This window comes from Microtus pennsylvanicus, chromosome 7 (assembly GCF_037038515.1).
Source record: "Microtus pennsylvanicus isolate mMicPen1 chromosome 7, mMicPen1.hap1, whole genome shotgun sequence".
NCBI lineage: Eukaryota > Metazoa > Chordata > Mammalia > Rodentia > Cricetidae > Microtus > Microtus pennsylvanicus.
The window spans coordinates 3,700,590-3,716,840 of NC_134585.1; the positions used below are offsets into that span (position 1 = coordinate 3,700,590).

A 16,251-nucleotide genomic window follows, 5' to 3' on the forward strand; every position below is an offset into this window, starting at 1 on the left:
GCAGGAGTTGGCCGTTGGGGTCCAGGCAGTGCATCTGGGAGAGACATTATCACCTCCCTTTGCAGAGAGGCTGGCCAAGGTCCCCAGCCACAGCAGGACATGGCTTTCCTGTGGATGCTGGCCCTATGCCTTCCCCATCTGAGTACAGATGACATCAGCCTCTGGGGAAACCACGCCATTCAATCTTCTGCCTCTGCTGTCCCTCCCGTGTCCTAGGGACCCGCTCCTGGGGACATGGTTGAAGAAAAGGAGAACTTTTTGGTACAATTGGGTGACATATCTCCTCTCCTGTCCCTTCTGTTTAGGAGAGGCTGACAGGATAATGGATTTGAGCCTCCATGTGGACCTCAGCGTGGGGATTTTTGAGCTCAAAGTCAATGGTGTATTAACTAAGGGGAACAGCTGCTACCCAAGTCTTAGTATGAATCAGTGACAAATGGCTGTTTACCTTCCTCATGAGTAGAGAGCAGCCTCTGGAAAGCAGCTCAGAGCTCCTGGGTGGATGGCCCTGCTGCGGTTTGTGGGATAGCGTCCCTCATCCTTCTGAGGCTCCTTCAGTGACGTGCACATCCCCCGGAGGGCTGTTCATCTCTCAGGACAGCGAGGTCAGCAGCCTGGGACGCTGTGGACAGAGCCATTGAAACCCCCAGGGCTAGGCCTGCAGTGAAGCTGATAGAATGCTTCCCAGCAAATCTCTTTGGTCAATCCCAGCACTAGTGTGGTGGGGTGCACCTGTAATCCCAGCACTACGGTAACCCAGCGTGGTGGGGTGCACCTGTAATCCCAGCACTACGGTAACCCAGCGTGGTGGGGTGCACCTGTAATCCCAGCACTACGGTAACCCAGCATGGTGGGGTGCACTTGTAATCCTAGCATATGGTAACCCAGCGTGGTGGGGTGCACCTGTAATCCCAGCACTACGGTAACCCAGCATGGTGGGGTGCACTTGTAATCCTAGCATATGGTAACCCAGCATGGTGGGGTGCACCTGTAATCCCAGCACTACGGTAACCCAGCATGGTGGGGTGCACTTGTAATCCTAGCATATGGTAACCCAGCGTGGTGGGGTGCACCTGTAATCCCAGTACTACGGTAACCCAGTGTGGTGGGGTGCACCTGTAATCCCAGCACTTGGGAGGTAGAGGAGGAAGCTGAGAAGTTCAAGGTTAACCTGGGCTACCAAAAACCCTGTCTCAAGCAAAACAAAATAAAAAACCCCTGCTAGGTCACAGCTTTGCCACTAGGATGCCCCCAGCCCCCACCTCTGTCCTGGGAGACTGCTGTGCTCTGAGAGGCAGGCTGCTGTGAGTGCCAGCTCTGTGGCCTTTTGTTTCCTATTATGTTGCTGTGAATTCTGCTCTCCCAGCAGCTTCCGAGCCATAGAGCAATGGGTTAGCTCGGACAAAAGATGCCAGAGACGGAAGACGCCAGGCAGACTGGCTGTAAACACAGACCATAGCTAGGCTACCTTGTATCTGAACCACTAGTCTTGGGGACCTGGGGGAGATGAATACCTGTAGTAGAGTAGCCATAGTCTCCTAGAAGCACCCCCTTGCCAACTCTGTGCCCACCGGCCCATTGCTAACGCCCCGGGCCTGGATGTAGGAGCATGCCAGCTCTGTTGGCTTTCCCCTCCGGGGCTATTCAGTACTCCCGGGAACCTTGGATGGGGCTCATGCCGCTTCATGCAGCGTATCTGAAGCCCATTGCCAAAGCAGCATGGCCTGGACCAGCCTTCTCATTACTCAACATTGCTTTGGGGAGAAAGGGAAAGCATTATGAACAAAACCACATCCATTTTCAATAAATATTTTATTCTTCCAATAGTCCCACCCCAATACAAAAGCTTCTTCTAGCTGGAGCCTGAACAGGAAAACAGGCCTTGCCACAGGCCCCTGCGCAGACCCCAGTCCTGCTGATCACCCAGACACAAGCAAATGAGATATTGCTAAGTGGAGATGGTGCTTTATTAAGAAACAGAACGGTGACAGGTCTGAGAGCGGGCGTTTGTGCCTTTGGAGGCAGGTGTGCCTCACACCCACCGCCGCCCTCCTGGGCTGTGGGTGAGGCTGGCTGGAGGAGTTGCTGGAGTCTACCTCTCAGCTAATGAGGCTCCCCATTGGGTGTGTCGGAGCAGGCCCTCTACTGCACAGCAGGCTAATGGCCCACGCTGCTCCATGTAGCCTGAAGGGGGCAGTGTGCAGCCACAATGCTGCACCCCACCTGTGCCCTGTTCCAGCTCAACAGCCAGGAGAGGCGTCGTCACAGTAAAATAAGGTGGTGAGCCTGCAGGAGGCTGAGGCTCCGCCCTGGTTCAGGGCTGACTTTTCATCTGGAGAGGCACTGAGGCCCAGGCAGCTGGGGCTGGACCCTCCACCCTTTCCAGATCCTGGCCACCTATTCCGTCCCTACAGCTGGTTCACCGGCTAGCATCTTCCCCTTTCGGATAAAGAGGCCCATGCAGCAGCAGGACAGGACTCCTCCCTCACCCTCAAGCTCCCTGGAAAATACTGCAAAGGCACGCGGACCAAGTGCCACCGCTCCCCTGCTGCCCCAGCCCACCACCCGACCCACCTCCCAAACGTGGGGTTGCTGTCTGGCTTTCTGGGAACCTCCAGGGTTCCAACCACTGCCAGTCTTGCCATCCAGGGAGAGCCAGCCCTTCTCCCCTTTCTGTCAGGAAGACTGGCATAGAGGAGCTTCACCCTGCTCTCCCTGCTACCCTAAGGAAGCCCACACGTCCTAGAACTGAGACCAGGAAGGCAATCAAGGCAGGTGTGAATGAGCACCGAAGGTCTGTCTGTGCCCTTGCCCCAGCTGGGTGGCCAGGCCAGGCTGGCTGGAGCAGGCCCTTTCCTATCGCTCTGAGTCAGAGAAGGAGGAAGGTTTAGTCCATCTCCACACCAGCATGTCCTCCCCCGCCACACGATGGGACTCGGTCTGGATTCGCGATTCATTGGAAGCCAGGAATTCCACAGCACGATCCCACACGCGCTTCATGCGCCGCCTGCAATGGGAGGGTAGAGCTCAGGAGGCATCAGGCTGGCATGGCCTACCTGTCCCACAGAAGGGTGTTTCTAGAGGCTCGCTGCACCTGTCCAGCTGGAGAGCAGAGCACTGCTCTACCAACTCCACAGCTTTAGCACAAGGGCCTGAAGGAGCTGGCAGTGGTGGGCACCCAGGTCCACGTGGGGACTGTGCCTCGCTCACCAGCTAACCTGCACTGTGGAGGCTGCACCCAAGTCCAGCATGCTGCCTATCAGAGCCGTCCAGTACTAGCACTGCGGGGGAAGGCCAAGTGAAGCCTCTGAGTAAGGAGACACCTCTCCGGGAGTTAGAACCGGGGGCAACTTCCTGCTCTGTAGGTTCCCCTTCCTAACAAAGAGGTTCCATGACGGGGTGTATATGAGTGCCATATCTTCCCTTTACGGCCCCAGTGGTACCAAGGCCACCGTCCCCATGTGTGGGGGCAGGGCCTCCAGAGAGAGGACAATGGAGAAAGTCATTTCTCCGTGGGAGCCAGACGGCCTCTGCCTTTGGCAGGCCAATGCTACAGTCAAAAGAAAAAGCCTGAAGGATGAAGACGCCAACCTTTACGCCAGGTCCCTAAGGATGCAGTGCCTCATCCACAGGAAGGGACTGACTAGCTCCCGGCCAGCTCCTCACATCTCCACCAGTCTCCTAGGTGTGCCCTTATCCTGGCAGACAGGTTGCCCAGGAGATGGGTCATACTGCGGTGGTGAGACTCCTGGTAGCGCTCAGACCCCTATGTTCAGCTATGCGCTGAGCAAGCCTGTGATGTGGGTGACCTGGCTGCAGCAGAGTACCAGGGCAGGGCCACCTCCTCAGCATCTGTCCCCTTTCCAAGGACCCGGAACTGCCCAGTGTCACATGGTTTCCTATGCTTCCTTCTCTAATGCTCCACCAGGGTGTAGACTTTGGGTCTTCCACAGTGCACAGCAAGTGACCCATGTGTGGGGGTGGACAGCTACAGGGGAGCCCTCTGCCAGGCTGTGGAATCCCATTGTATGAGAACAAGGCTTAGACTGGCTGGCTGCACAACTCCCAGCAGGAGTCTAGGTGCAGCGAATGGATTCCTCTGAGAGATAGAGTCACCTGAGGACCCATAGCTGACCTCTAGGAGCAGCAGTGGCTCCTGTGGACAGGGACTCCCTGCCAGATGTATGCATGTTGCTGGAGAGCAGCCAGGACTTCTGCTCACCAGAAAAGCATGCTGCCGCTAAACCCAGCAGCAGCACCGGTTTAAAATGGCTCACAAGCAGGGCACAGTGGCCGCTGGTCACACCACACTGAGGAAGCTACCGCACGATGACTATCAGTTCAAGGCCTGCCTGGGCTTAAGTGAGACTCTTCTGCCAGTGGCTACACAGAAAGGTGACACACAGGTGACAAGACCTGGGGGGAGCACACAGAAGCTACCACAGCAGTCTCAGTAGGTGACAAGACCTGGGGGGAGCACACAGAAGCTACCACAGCAGTCTCAGTAGGTGACAAGACCTGGGGGGAGCACACAGAAGCTACCACAGCAGTCTCAGTAGGTGACAAGACCTGGGGGGAGCACACAGAAGCTACCATAGCAGTCTCAGTAGGTGACAAGACCTGGGGGGAGCACACAGAACGCTACCACAGCAGTCTCGAGTAAGTCCTTTCAATTCCCAAAGCCTGGGCTTCCCCTCCCTTCCATGCAACCCTCTCTTAGCACCAGGATAGTGTGTGTGTGTGGAGGCCACACGAGCTCAGGGGACGTATGGCAGGTGACAGTCAGCTAGAGAACAACCTAGTCTACTCTGATGGGCTGCAGTCTATGCTGACACTGGGCGGGGGGGACACCCTGCTGGGTGCCCCATCCACTCCAGCAGGTGTACAATTTCGTGGTCATGGTCATAGAGCCCGAAAAGCTCCCTCTGTCCCCTGGTTAGTGACCAACTCAGAGGCAAACTAATGCTGGCCCAAGGGAACCACAAAAGGGGTGTGCCCAAAGGCTGACAGGAGGTTTGCTCTTGCTTGGAAGACAGTGCCTGAAGTCCACTGCTCCTGTCAGCTGGGACAAGGCAGACACTGCTGTGGCTGCTGGTGGCCACCACCTTACAAACACAAGGTATGCAGACAGCATCCAGGCGGGACTCACAGGAAAAGGAGACCCCTGCAGCTGCAACCACCGAGGGACTAGGACTCAGCCTCAGCATGTTGGCTAGAGCCCAACTGGCAGTCTGCAGAGGTGCGGCTGATGCCCCTTGCCCTCCTGTCTAGCTCCTCTGCCACTCTGAGTCAAGCAGGCAAGGGGCAGGCCGCAATTCCCAGGAGGCTAGTCACATGGCTCCCTGCCATGGGTCTCAGTGGGCCTCCCCCAGCAGCAGGACTCACCGACTCTGTGGAGGGATGAGGGTGTCTCGCACGTGGAGGATGCCCACATACGGGTAGCGCTCCATGTCCTGCTCCCAGTCCACATAGTGGTCCTGGACCACATCTACGGGAGAGAGGGAAGTGGTCAGCAGCAGCCCAGCAGGTGCAGGCACCCTTCCGCCAGGGGACACGCACCTATAATCTTCTTCACCATCTCGTACATGGCCTGCTCTTCCTCCTCTAGCTTCCGCCATCGGTACTTCAGAAGGATTAGGAGGCCCCACAGGAAGGCCAGGCCTGAAACACAACGGAACACCATCACTTCCTGAGCAAGGACAGGCTACAAAGTGATTATCTTTCTCCAGCGGCTATCACCTGAGGGTCCCAGGTACCCAGACCTCAGCCCATCCTGAACTCACATCATCTTCTCCCTCACAGGCTGGAGCCTGTGCTGCGTGCAAACATACATGCCAGGCCTGTGTTCTGAGGCTGGAACTACATACAAACATACTGCCAGGCCTGTGTTCTGAGAGGCTGCAGCTGGTGATAACACCTGGCCCAGGGGAGGCACTGCATGAGGCAGTCTATGATCTCCGTGCCCCAGCTGTTCCTTTTAGAGACCCAGCTACCACTGGAAGGAGACAACCAGGCTCCCTTATCTCCTGCAGTCTGCATCCACTCTGCTTTCACTTCTGCAGATGTTTGCCCTGTTGCTCCTGCAGGGAGCTGGTCTGAGCACTGGGAATCTGCCTGGGCCACTGGAAGCAGCAGAGGCCGACTCCCACAGGGCCCACTCCTCTCCAGAGGCTGTTGGTTCCCTTTCCTATGTAAGCTATGCTACAGATCTAGCCATGAGTCCATGAGGGTACAGACAGCCAAAGCCGAGGCCGTTCTGTTCAGCTCCTGCTTTATTAGCTAGCTCCCAGGAGCATGAGGTGAAATGACCCTTCGGTGCCTGACTCGTTCCTCATGCTCAGGCAGCCACTGAGCTGGGCTGCCGGCAAGAGGCACGATGGGAAGGGACAGGAGAGCATGGCAGGCAGCAAGGACTTACACCAGAAGAAGATGAGCACGTGGGTGACGGCAGTGAGCAGGGCACGGCTCAGGCGGCAGCCAACACCCATTCGGGGCCGGGCAGACTCCAGGCAGACCACTTTGTCCACTGTCGTCACCAGCTCAGACGGGTCTTCCCCTTTCAACCTGAAACAAGACGGGGCAGTAAACGTGCTGGCCTAATCTCACCTTAGCCTGCAGGCAAGGCCACCATGGAGGGCTGGGGCCTCCCTTGCTCAGAGCAGCCTGAAGGGCCTGGCTGTGCTCCTTCCTGCAAGCCCCACACTGGCTACTTAGGAAGCAGCAGCTTTAAAGACGGCAGCGAGCTTGAACCCCTGCCGCTGACGAGGCGTCCACCTCTGCCGGGTCTTTGGCAGCCGCTTTCAGCGTGCAGAAGATTAAGCTATAAATTGGACCCCACCTCCCAGCACAGAGAAACGAAAATGTGTTACTGAATCCCTGGCTTTGCAGGAGTGTGGAACTGAAAGATGTAAGCTGGGCAGCAGCGCTCTCCCTCTGTGAGGAGCAGGCGCGAAAGCTGTTTAAGTGTAACCCGTGAGGCCCATGGCAACTGGGATCCACCAGACCCTGGCACCCTGCTTTGAGCCAAGCGGTTGGTGAGGCATGTGAGGATCTGCAGGGACACCGATGCCCACCCCATGCTCTCTCTGAAATGGCTGCTACGTGACGCCCCATTTTCATCATGGCTGTCTGAGCTTGCTCTGCCACCCTCCAGCTGCCTTCCCCAGCAGGAAAAGGCAAGTGTCATCATTCTTCGGTGCTGGCAGCTCCAGTGCGTGCTGCGGAGGGGAAAATCCGTATTCTCCTCTGCCTTTCTCAACACAGGAAAATCGCTCAGCCGCTCAGGGCAGCTGCTTTTAAGCCATTGGATCTTAATCGTGCCACGCATCCAGTTACCGAGCTTTAGGCCGAGCCGCCAAGGGGCTGTGTGGATGCAGTGTGATGGAATTAGTAATTTGGGTGGATTAGAGAAAAAGAGAACAAAACCCCAGAGTGTGTGTTAATATCAGGAGCTGGAACCGGAACAGAGATTCTGACAAAGAGCTATGGAGGAGACTGTGCGGTCCCGCACCTTCGCAGGGCAGGCATCTTCAGGGCTGCTTGGCACAGGCTGGGGGCTCCTTCCCCACCGCTACCTTTGCTAATAGTGCTCGCTAGCAATGGAAACTCAGGTAAACTGCCTGGTCAGAAGAGAAGTCAGCACTTCCCAAGGCATCTCCATACTGAGTGAGAGCAAGGCAGACAATCTCCTTCCTCGGTGAGCTGGTTGGCGGCAGCTACCAGAGGAAGGACTGACAGATAAATTAGCAGGCTCGGACCCCAACATCTGGACTGAGCGGTGCTGCTCCCTAGTCTGCAGCACCGTGCCTGCCCTCTGCTGTCTTGCTCCAGGCCTTGGGTACGTGAAGAAGTCCGCACGGGGAGGACAGTGGCAGCTCAGCTACACTCACCAGATGCCCACGTCCTTGTTGCTGCTCAGTATCCAGGTCAGCGCGGCCTCAAACTTTGCAGAGGGGCTGCTGGTCACATTCTGTGGGGTGGAAGATGGGGTTAGTTCTGCCTCAGATGCAGCTGCCAGGACAAGATTCTGAGGCTGGATTGCAAAGCCCTCTCCCGTGCCCACCACATGCTCATGCACAGAAAACAGGCAGGGACGGCAAGCTGGGAGGAAGAAGGCCAAGAGGATGATGCAAAGCACAGCGGGCAAACAAGGCAGGTCTGAGGCGGCAAGGAAGGCATTAAGCAAAGGCTGAAGCAGCAGCCAGCGAGCAGGCACAGCCGGCACCAGAGGAGTGGGGGGGGGGACACAAAATAGCACCAGGGTTGGAGGCTGGTCCCAGCTATGCAGCCTCCGAAACTCCCTGGCCCTCTACAGACCTCAGTTTCCTCATCCATGAGGTGAAATTAAACTACACCGCCCTTCAGACCCTACAAACCCTGAAGCTATATAATTCTACCACACAGAGGCACAAAGAAAGGCAAATGGAAGCTGAGCAGCCAAAAGGAGTCACAGAGGACAGGAGACAGAGGGCAGGTATGCCTCCCAAGGGGCAGGCCTGAGGACTCTTTGAGGTCCTATGAAGGAGGGGCTGCCTGCCATGGCCATTCAGCTGGTGAAGGGGCCTCAGGTTGGACCAGACCACCTGCCCACACTCAGCAAGACTAGCCCTGGGGCACAGTCCCCTCCATGGTGGCCCAATGATCCACTAAATCTAAAAGAAAGAAAATCAAAAGCAGCAAAGCAAATACAAAACAACAAGGGAAGGAAAAAATAGGAAGCCGCAGCCTTGCAGGGAGCAGCAGTGCAGGGCCCAACAAATCAACAGGAAGCCGCAGCCTTGCAGGGAGCAGCAGTGCAGGGCCCGACAAATCAACAGGAAGCTGCAGCCTTGCAGGGCGCAGCAGTGCAGGGCCCGACAAATCAACAGGAAGCTGCAGCCTTGCAGGACGCAGCAGTCAGCCTACTCACAGCTATGTACTCCTGAGCCTCCACAACAGGAATGCATTTGCTTTTTAGCTTCTCTGGATTGCCGCACTCAAAATTACCTAGGGGGGGGAAAGACACATTCAAACAGAGAAGAGGTGAAAAACCAAACCCTCGGAAAGGGCCTAAAAATACAGAGAATCAAGCCATCAGCTCTGATCAGGAGCATTGGTCCAGCGGCACCCAGCTTCTGTGGGGCATCTTCACTCTGCAGCAAGATCAAAAGCCACTTAGCTTGGATCGATTCCAGATCATTAAAGCCTGACCTGCAAAGCAGAGCAGCGATTTGCATTAAATGACTGAAAAGCTGCCCAATGCCGAAGTCTGTTTGCGGCTGATCCTAGAAGGATCAGACAGAGCGCGGAATGGCACTATAAATACACACAGCCTGGGAAAAGACGGGCGGGAGGCGGCCACCAGACTCTGATCCGGACACACGCTGGAACCTGGAAGCCAAGCCCATTGTTAGAGATCCTGGGGAGTGATGTCCAGAAGGGACCCGGGAAAGATGAGAGTCTGTGGGGCGTCAGCTGACATGCCAAGGGCAGCTCCTCTAAGCACCCGAGAGGCTGCCCCACCTTGTCCTGCCAGCCTTCAAGGCCTGGGCTAAAGACACCTCTTGAGATGCCGCAGCAGACCTAAGCGTGCTGCTGCTGCTGCGGCTGCAGGCCCTCCTCCACAGGGCTTCCCGCCAGGCTCTGCAGGGACGGCATAGGATGAGGCACATACAAGGTGTCTGACACTCATGCACAGCCTCGCCTGGAGGCTCAGCCTGGCCAAGGGGTGTATGTGTATGTGCACTGGAGAAAGGAGCAGTTTTTGACTTGTCTCTAACACAGCCAAGTCTTCCTACTTCAACACTGCTCTTGGCCCTGCGTTTTCTGAGGCTGAGGCAGCTGCTTTGATCCTCCTGCCACACCTGGACTAGCCTTGCCCTGGCTGGGCCCCTCAAGCCCTGATTGGTTTCTTCTGTCCTCTTTCCATCTCAGAGCTTGGCCAATGAGGCTTAAAGATGATTTCTGCTTTAATGACACAGCATCATCCAGCCGCTGGGCCTCTGTCTTCTGGGAAGCCGGCTCTCACAGCACGTCATGGCCTAGCCTGCTGGACTGGGCTCCTGTGGCCTGACACCTGACTTCCTAACACTACTCCCTATTCTCCTGCCCATTACTGCCTGTCATTTTGGTGTCCTTGCCTGCCCCTCCCTGCACACACACACCCGGGTCGAGCTGTGCTGGCAGAGTATTTTCCTGACAGCTCTGGCTATGTCACTGCTCCCTGCAGCGTGGCCCATTGTCCTATAAGAACACAAGCATCCACTTCATACCCTACCAGGGCCAGGACAACACCCAGGCCATGGCTCATCTCTAGCAGGGGAAGGGAAAGGTGTACTTCCTATTTCCTCTCGGCAACAGTGAACTTCAGCCCTTGCCTTGAGGGCAGCAGGGGCCAAGGCCCTGGACGGCATAAGGGAGGTGACGGGAGCTGAGAACTAGCATAGAGTGGAGCAGCCCTACGGCAGGCTGCCACAGACCACCTGGGCCTTCCTACAAACAAGGAGACCGAGACCAGTGCCTCAGGTCCAGGGGTCTTCCAAGGCCTGCTCCCTTCCAACCAACACAGGGCCCCTTAGCAAGTAGGGGGAGGCAAAATCTTGTACCTGCTAAGAGGCCCATGTGTTGGTGGACCTAAAGCCTTAAAGGAGAAGGGAGATCCAGGTCTATACTGCACGCCCACAATGCTGGGAACAATGAGTTTGAGTGGTGGGTAGGAAACTGAGGCTTGGCAGTGGTGGGCTGTCTTGGCCAGACTGACTGGGGCACTCCAGGGCTGGGGGGCACTGCAGGGCTGGGGGCTACTCACCTGCTTGGATGGCCAGGAAGTTGTACAGCTCGTGCAACAGCTCCAGCAAGGCCGCCTTCTGCTTGGCCTGGCAGAACTGAAAGGCAGAACAGTCAAGGGTCTGCCAGGGTCTGCAGTCACACTGCCATGTCCATCTGGACAACAAGGAACACCTCTACGCTTTAGGGCTTTCTTTTTTGTTTTCTGAGACACAGTGTGAAGTAGAGCAGGCTGGCCGTGAACTGGTTATGTAACTAAACTGATCTTTGTGCTCCTGTCTCCACTGTCTTGTGCCAAGCCTGGTGTATGCAGTGCTGGAGATGGGGCTCAGGGCCTCAAGCGCGCTAGGCATCACTTCACCAACTGCGCACACCCAGCCCCACCTCCTAGTTCTACATGGGAGAAATACATCTGCAGAGGGCTGGCAGGGAGACTCGGTTCTGCGGCATAAAGACAGTAACAAAGGGATGGCTACCCCTGGCTCTAGCTCGACTTCTTGAGAAGGAAGAGCAAGGACTGGCACCACAGCTTGCAGAGACTAGAGGGGACAGTGCGGAATGTCAGTGACCGTGGGAAGCATGGGGCCTTGCCTGAGTGGGGACTGCAGAGGGACTCCACGTGAGCTCACGTACAAACCACTTGCACGGGCTGACACGACCCAGAGGAAACAGGCAGATGGTACCAGACAGAAGACGGCCAGATTAAGACAACACACCCACTCCCAGCCTGTCCCTACATTCTCCACAGCAGAGGCAGAAAGAAAAAGTGTCAGAATCCTCTGCTGCCGACAAGACTAAGAACACTTAGCTGATACTTAAATACCTGTCTGGATTTTGGGTGAACCAGGCCACCCAAAAGAAACTCAGCAAGAACCTCACTGGGGCCAAAAAGTATGTCCCTGCCTGCCTGCTCCTGGGCCCACCTGCCATGAAGGCCAACTGTGCCCAAAGCAAGCAGAAAATGAATCTTGTGTGGCTATGGCTGTCCTATCGCAGATGTAGGATTGGTTACAAATCCTCAAAGTCTAGAGCCCAAAGCCCAGAGCGCCAGTCAGTGGAAGGGAGCAGCTTGGCACAGTCCAGCAGGGACCTGCAGGGCGTCTGTCTGGGCACGCAGATCTTGGCTCACAGAAGGACCGGACCAAATGTGCCTTTCCCTTGAGGTCTCCCACCTCTGCAGAGCAGGAAGGACTAGGACAAAGAGCCTGTTCTAACTAAGGACAGAGGGTCCTGGTAGAAAGCTCTAGTGTTCTTGTTCTTGCGTTTGTCCTCTCTGGCTGCCTGCTTCTGGAGCGCACTGTGTAATCACCAGGCCAGCTTTATGATGAGAGCAGATTAAACTTATTACAAGCCTGGTTTTGCAGAACAACTGGGAAGCAAAAATGGTTGGTGGATGACAGCAATAAAGGAACGTCGTAAACCACCCGCAAACAGGACACGTCAGAAGCCAAGGTAATAAAACCAGGGTATCTGCAGCAGGCTGCCCTTCATTAACAGAAGAGCCAATGCGGGTGCCCTACCTTCGCTAGCCCCTGGCTGCAGGGGCCTGGCACCCACACTTAATAATTAGAGCACTAAGTCATGCCCTCTAGTAGCACGCGCCTCCTCCTGGTGGATTTATGACCTGAAAATTTACTGCCTCCTCTCCTCCTCAGACCATCACAGAACCGGCTTCCTGGCTGTGCGTGAATGCTGTCACATGATTCATAGGCCGGGGCCACTCTCCTTCCCTAAACATTATTTGTGGGGAATGTGAGGGCTTCATAAAACAAATCGAAACATGGGCTAAGAGGGCTAATTCCCCTCAACTGGCCCCCTGATGTGTCAAATCTGCAATCAGAACACTGCCAGGAAGACAGATGCACACCTGAGGAAGGGCAACCCTGAGATCTCATGTTAGCCACCAGCAGCCCTGCATTCCACGCCAGTGGGCTGGAGAGGTGCGCCAACCCCCAGGCCCTGAACCACCTCGGATACTCCCACTGATAGGCGAGCATCTGTAAGAAGCCCAGGACTGGATCTGAGGAGCTCAGTCCTCCATATTCAGTTTGACACAGACCTCACAGAACACGATGTGATTCTGGTACAATCTGGGAAGCTCTCCCTGAAAAGGATCCTATTATGACCCGGGAGTTTACCTCCCGGCAGAGGCTCGAGTCTTCAGAAGAGTAAAAAACGGCAGAGAAACTCACCTCATCTGTTTTCCTCTCACAGTCCACCGGCAACAATTTCACTGAGATCAAGAAAAGAAAGGCAGAGATTAGCGGTGGGACTCAAAAGACAACAGAGACTTCTCAAAATCCAAGGGAAGCCAAACTTGGCCGACACGAAGTGGAGCCGGGAAGACGCCATCCCACACTGACGCATGTACAGACGGACAGGAAGACCCAAGGGGTTCCCGTGCTGGACCAGGACATGGAGAGCTGGGACCTCATTCGGGCTGCAAATGAGCGCCAAGTTCTTGGGTGATTTAACCCCTTGGCACCTGTTTATCTGTGAAATGGGGTCCCCCGGACCTTCCTAAAAGGGAGTGCACACAGCTGTAATCCCAGCACTTAGGAGGCTAAGGAGGGGGCTGCCACAAGTTTGAGGTCAGTTTGGCCTACAGAGAGGATGTTGTCTGCTCTTGCAGAGGACGTGGGTTCGATTCCCAGCACCCATATGGCTGCTCACACCCATCTCTAACTCCAGGTCCGAGAATCCAATGCCCTCTTCTGGCCTCCTTGGGCACTGCATGCATGTGGTATAGATGCACAGTAGGCCAAACACCCATATGCATAAAATAAAAACAATGGCCTTCCCCACTTAACTCAGGGAGTTAGGCTCAAGACAACATACAGACAAGTCTTATGCACCATAAACGACAGTATGCCAAGTAAGAATACTATTTTAGGAGGGAACTCTAGGAAATCCTGGCTATGAATTCTCAAAGCTTGTCTTGAATCATCCTAAGCAGCGAGGAGCAGCACAGCACGAGGTGAGGTCCGGAATGGCCACAGCCCAGCACAGTGCGCTGGCATCAGGTCGGCAGATCTCTAGGAGGCCGATACACTATTCCAAGCTGATAAGCAGCTCCAGCCACGGTGGAGCAGTCCTGTGGGCGTTAGCCCAAACAGCCATTTACCTCAACACCTGCCACAGTGGGCCAGCCATTCCTACTAGGCATGGAAAGACTTGAGTTTGACTCAAGGCTGGCAAGAGTATTAACCACCTTCATGCTTCGCAAAGAATATTAGCAACCAGAGAACTCAAGTTTCCTTTTATACCTAGATTTGTTATAAAATGGTCTGGGCCTGGTGACTCAGCTAGGGGAAGTTAAGGCAAGATCATAGGTTCAAAGCCATCCTGAATCACAAAGTGAGTTCAAGACTAGCCTAGGTAACCTAGGGAGCCCCTGCTTCAAAATCATTTTCAGAAGTTGGCTGGCGAGTGTAGCTCAGTGGTAGCATGCTTGTCTGACATGAGACCTGAAATATATCCCCCTAGAGCAGAGGAGGGAACTATCACGAAAACTTTTTTCTTCTGTTAGAATCAAGGGTAACAGGCAGCTTCCCTTTGGAAACCCCAATCCTCGGCTGTCTCCTGCACCCCTCCAGGGATGTGGAGTCATATACCTGAGTGTGGGCAGAGATGTCTGGTAAGCTGCCTGGCTCACAGGCCCTCTCCCAGCACAGCCTTAAGCACCCCATTGGTAGGATCAGTTTAAGCGCAGACTCTCCCACACCTGTGCCACAGGCAGGGCTAGAATCCTTTGGACAGATGAAGGCCTGGTTTTTTTGGCGCTACAAAGCTCAGGGCACAACCTGGCACTCCCAGGCGCCGGGCGATTCTCTGGAGCCTTCAAAGGGGTTGTCGTGTGAATGAGCAGGAGGTGAGAAGGGAAGGAAATCGAGGGGCAAGGAGTGGGCCTGTCTGTCAGGAGTAGGCGTGTAGCTCTCTGCTTTCCAGAGGCTGTGGAAGAACTCAACCTGCCCCTAGCCATGGCTGAAAGGGAGACACTAGCGGGGAGAGGAAGCAGAAAGGAAGATAAAGTGGAGCCCAAAGTGCTGCAGACGCTGGAAGGAGGAAAGTGAGAGGCAGTCGGTGCCTTTGAGCCATCCCCTTGCCGGCCCGGGACGTACTGTTGTCCTCCGCCTCCTGCGGCGCCGAGGGCTTGCCCATCTTCACCCAGAGGATGCCCAGAAAGACGAGCAGCAGCCCCAGGCTGGCCCAGAGCAGCAGGCGCGACAGACAGCGCTCCAGGCGCCGGCCCGCCTCAGGTCGGGCCCGCACGGCGCCCGCGGAGCCCGTTCGCGTGGCCTTCGGGCCGGGGCGCGCGTCGGCGCGGAGGAGCGCGGAGGGCGGCCGCGCAGAGGCCGAGGACGGGGCCCACCAGTGGCGGGTCGGGCCCAGGGCGGCCCTGTCGGGCGTCCGGGCATCCTCGTCCTCCTCGGAGCTGCCCCGGACCGAGGCGCGGCGCCGCAGCGGCCCGGGGCGGGCGGGGTAGGCGAGGCCGCGGCTTCGGGCCCAGGGAGAGGCGGAGGCCCCGAAGTCGCCGTAAGGCCCTGAGGTGTCGGGGGCCGCGCTCGAGGCCGGCGGGGAGAGCCCGGGCTCCGCCCGCAAGAAGGACGCGGCGGGCCGCGCGCGCAGCGGCGCTTCTTCGCGGAGCCGGGCCTCCTCCCGCGGCCGCTCGGGGCTCCGAGGCCGGGCCTCCTCCCGCAGCCGTTCGTCGTCGCGCAGCCGGGCCTCCTCCCGCAGCCGCTCGTCGTCGCGCAGCCGGGCCTCGCCCCGCAGGCGGCGCAGCTTGTTGCGGTAGACGTTCCGAGTGGTGTCGGTGATGGGGCCTGGCTGGAAGCCCAGGGCCTGCAGCTCCCGCCGCAGCTCCAGGTCCGACAGGCCGGCCATGGCCAGGACACCGCCCCCTCGCCCGCCCCCGGCGCGCACCGCACCCGGAACTGCTCCCGCCGGCAGCCGCGGCAGAGCGGGCGGGGCCGCGCGCCATGATGGGAAGGTCGGGTTTGGGCGCCATATTGGGAAGGGCGGAACCTGGCGGCCAGGTCCGCCATGATGAGAAGGTCCAAGAGTTGGTTTGGTCGTTTTTGGCGGTGGTGGGGGTATTTTCAACTCATCCCCCGCCCTCTAGTTTTCCTTTGTCTGTTAGACCTAGCGGTGTTAATATTTGATCCTAATATAGTGTTAGCGTGTGGTATATATTCAATAAAATGCTGATTTATGTTATGGATGAGCTTCTCAAAGGTGTAAGAAAGCAAACGCCAATAGATCATGATCCCTGTCAGTCTCGGGGTGGGAGTGGGGGCTGTGTGTGACTGGGCGTGGTTTGGGTGGTGGAGTATATGCCAGGCTCTCTGAGCCCTTATCTTGACTCCTTCAGACACGCACTTGGTCAACAGTGAACATCAAAACCTTGCGGGTTTGAAAGATGGCTCTGCAGTTAAGGGCACTTGCTACTCTTGCAGAGGAACTGGGTTTGGGTCCCAGTACGTAAAT

The 16,251-nt window shown here is 56.5% G+C and overlaps 1 protein-coding gene across 1 annotated transcript; it reads right to left on the bottom strand.

Annotated features, from left to right (window-relative positions):
• Window positions 1-1,793: 1,793 nt before the first annotated feature.
• Window positions 1,794-15,695, bottom strand: Lemd2 (LEM domain nuclear envelope protein 2). The gene is made up of 9 exons (XM_075979652.1): window positions 14,886-15,695; window positions 12,957-12,997; window positions 10,787-10,862; window positions 8,909-8,985; window positions 7,890-7,969; window positions 6,419-6,564; window positions 5,560-5,661; window positions 5,386-5,488; window positions 1,794-3,007 (listed from the first exon to the last, which is right to left on the bottom strand). The coding sequence occupies exons 1-9, from the start codon at window positions 15,646-15,648 to the stop codon at window positions 2,857-2,859; spliced, it is 1,539 nt and encodes a 512-aa protein (XP_075835767.1). The 5' UTR covers window positions 15,649-15,695; the 3' UTR covers window positions 1,794-2,856.
• Between the last annotated feature and the right edge of the window lie 556 nt (window positions 15,696-16,251).

What these genes read in the sequence shown, in the direction of transcription:
- Lemd2 (XM_075979652.1), bottom strand. Translation starts at nt 15,648, where the DNA reads ATGGCCGGCCTGTCGGACCTGGAGCTGCGGCGGGAGCTGCAGGCCCTG. An exon ending in GTGAGAGGAAAACAGATGAG is followed by an intron (nt 10,863 to 12,956) that starts GTGAGTTTCTCT and finishes TCTGCCTTTCAG; the next exon opens with TTCTGCCAGGCCAAGCAGAA. An exon ending in CGTGCTCATCTTCTTCTGGT is followed by an intron (nt 5,662 to 6,418) that starts GTAAGTCCTTGC and finishes GTTGTGTTTCAG; the next exon opens with GCCTGGCCTTCCTGTGGGGC.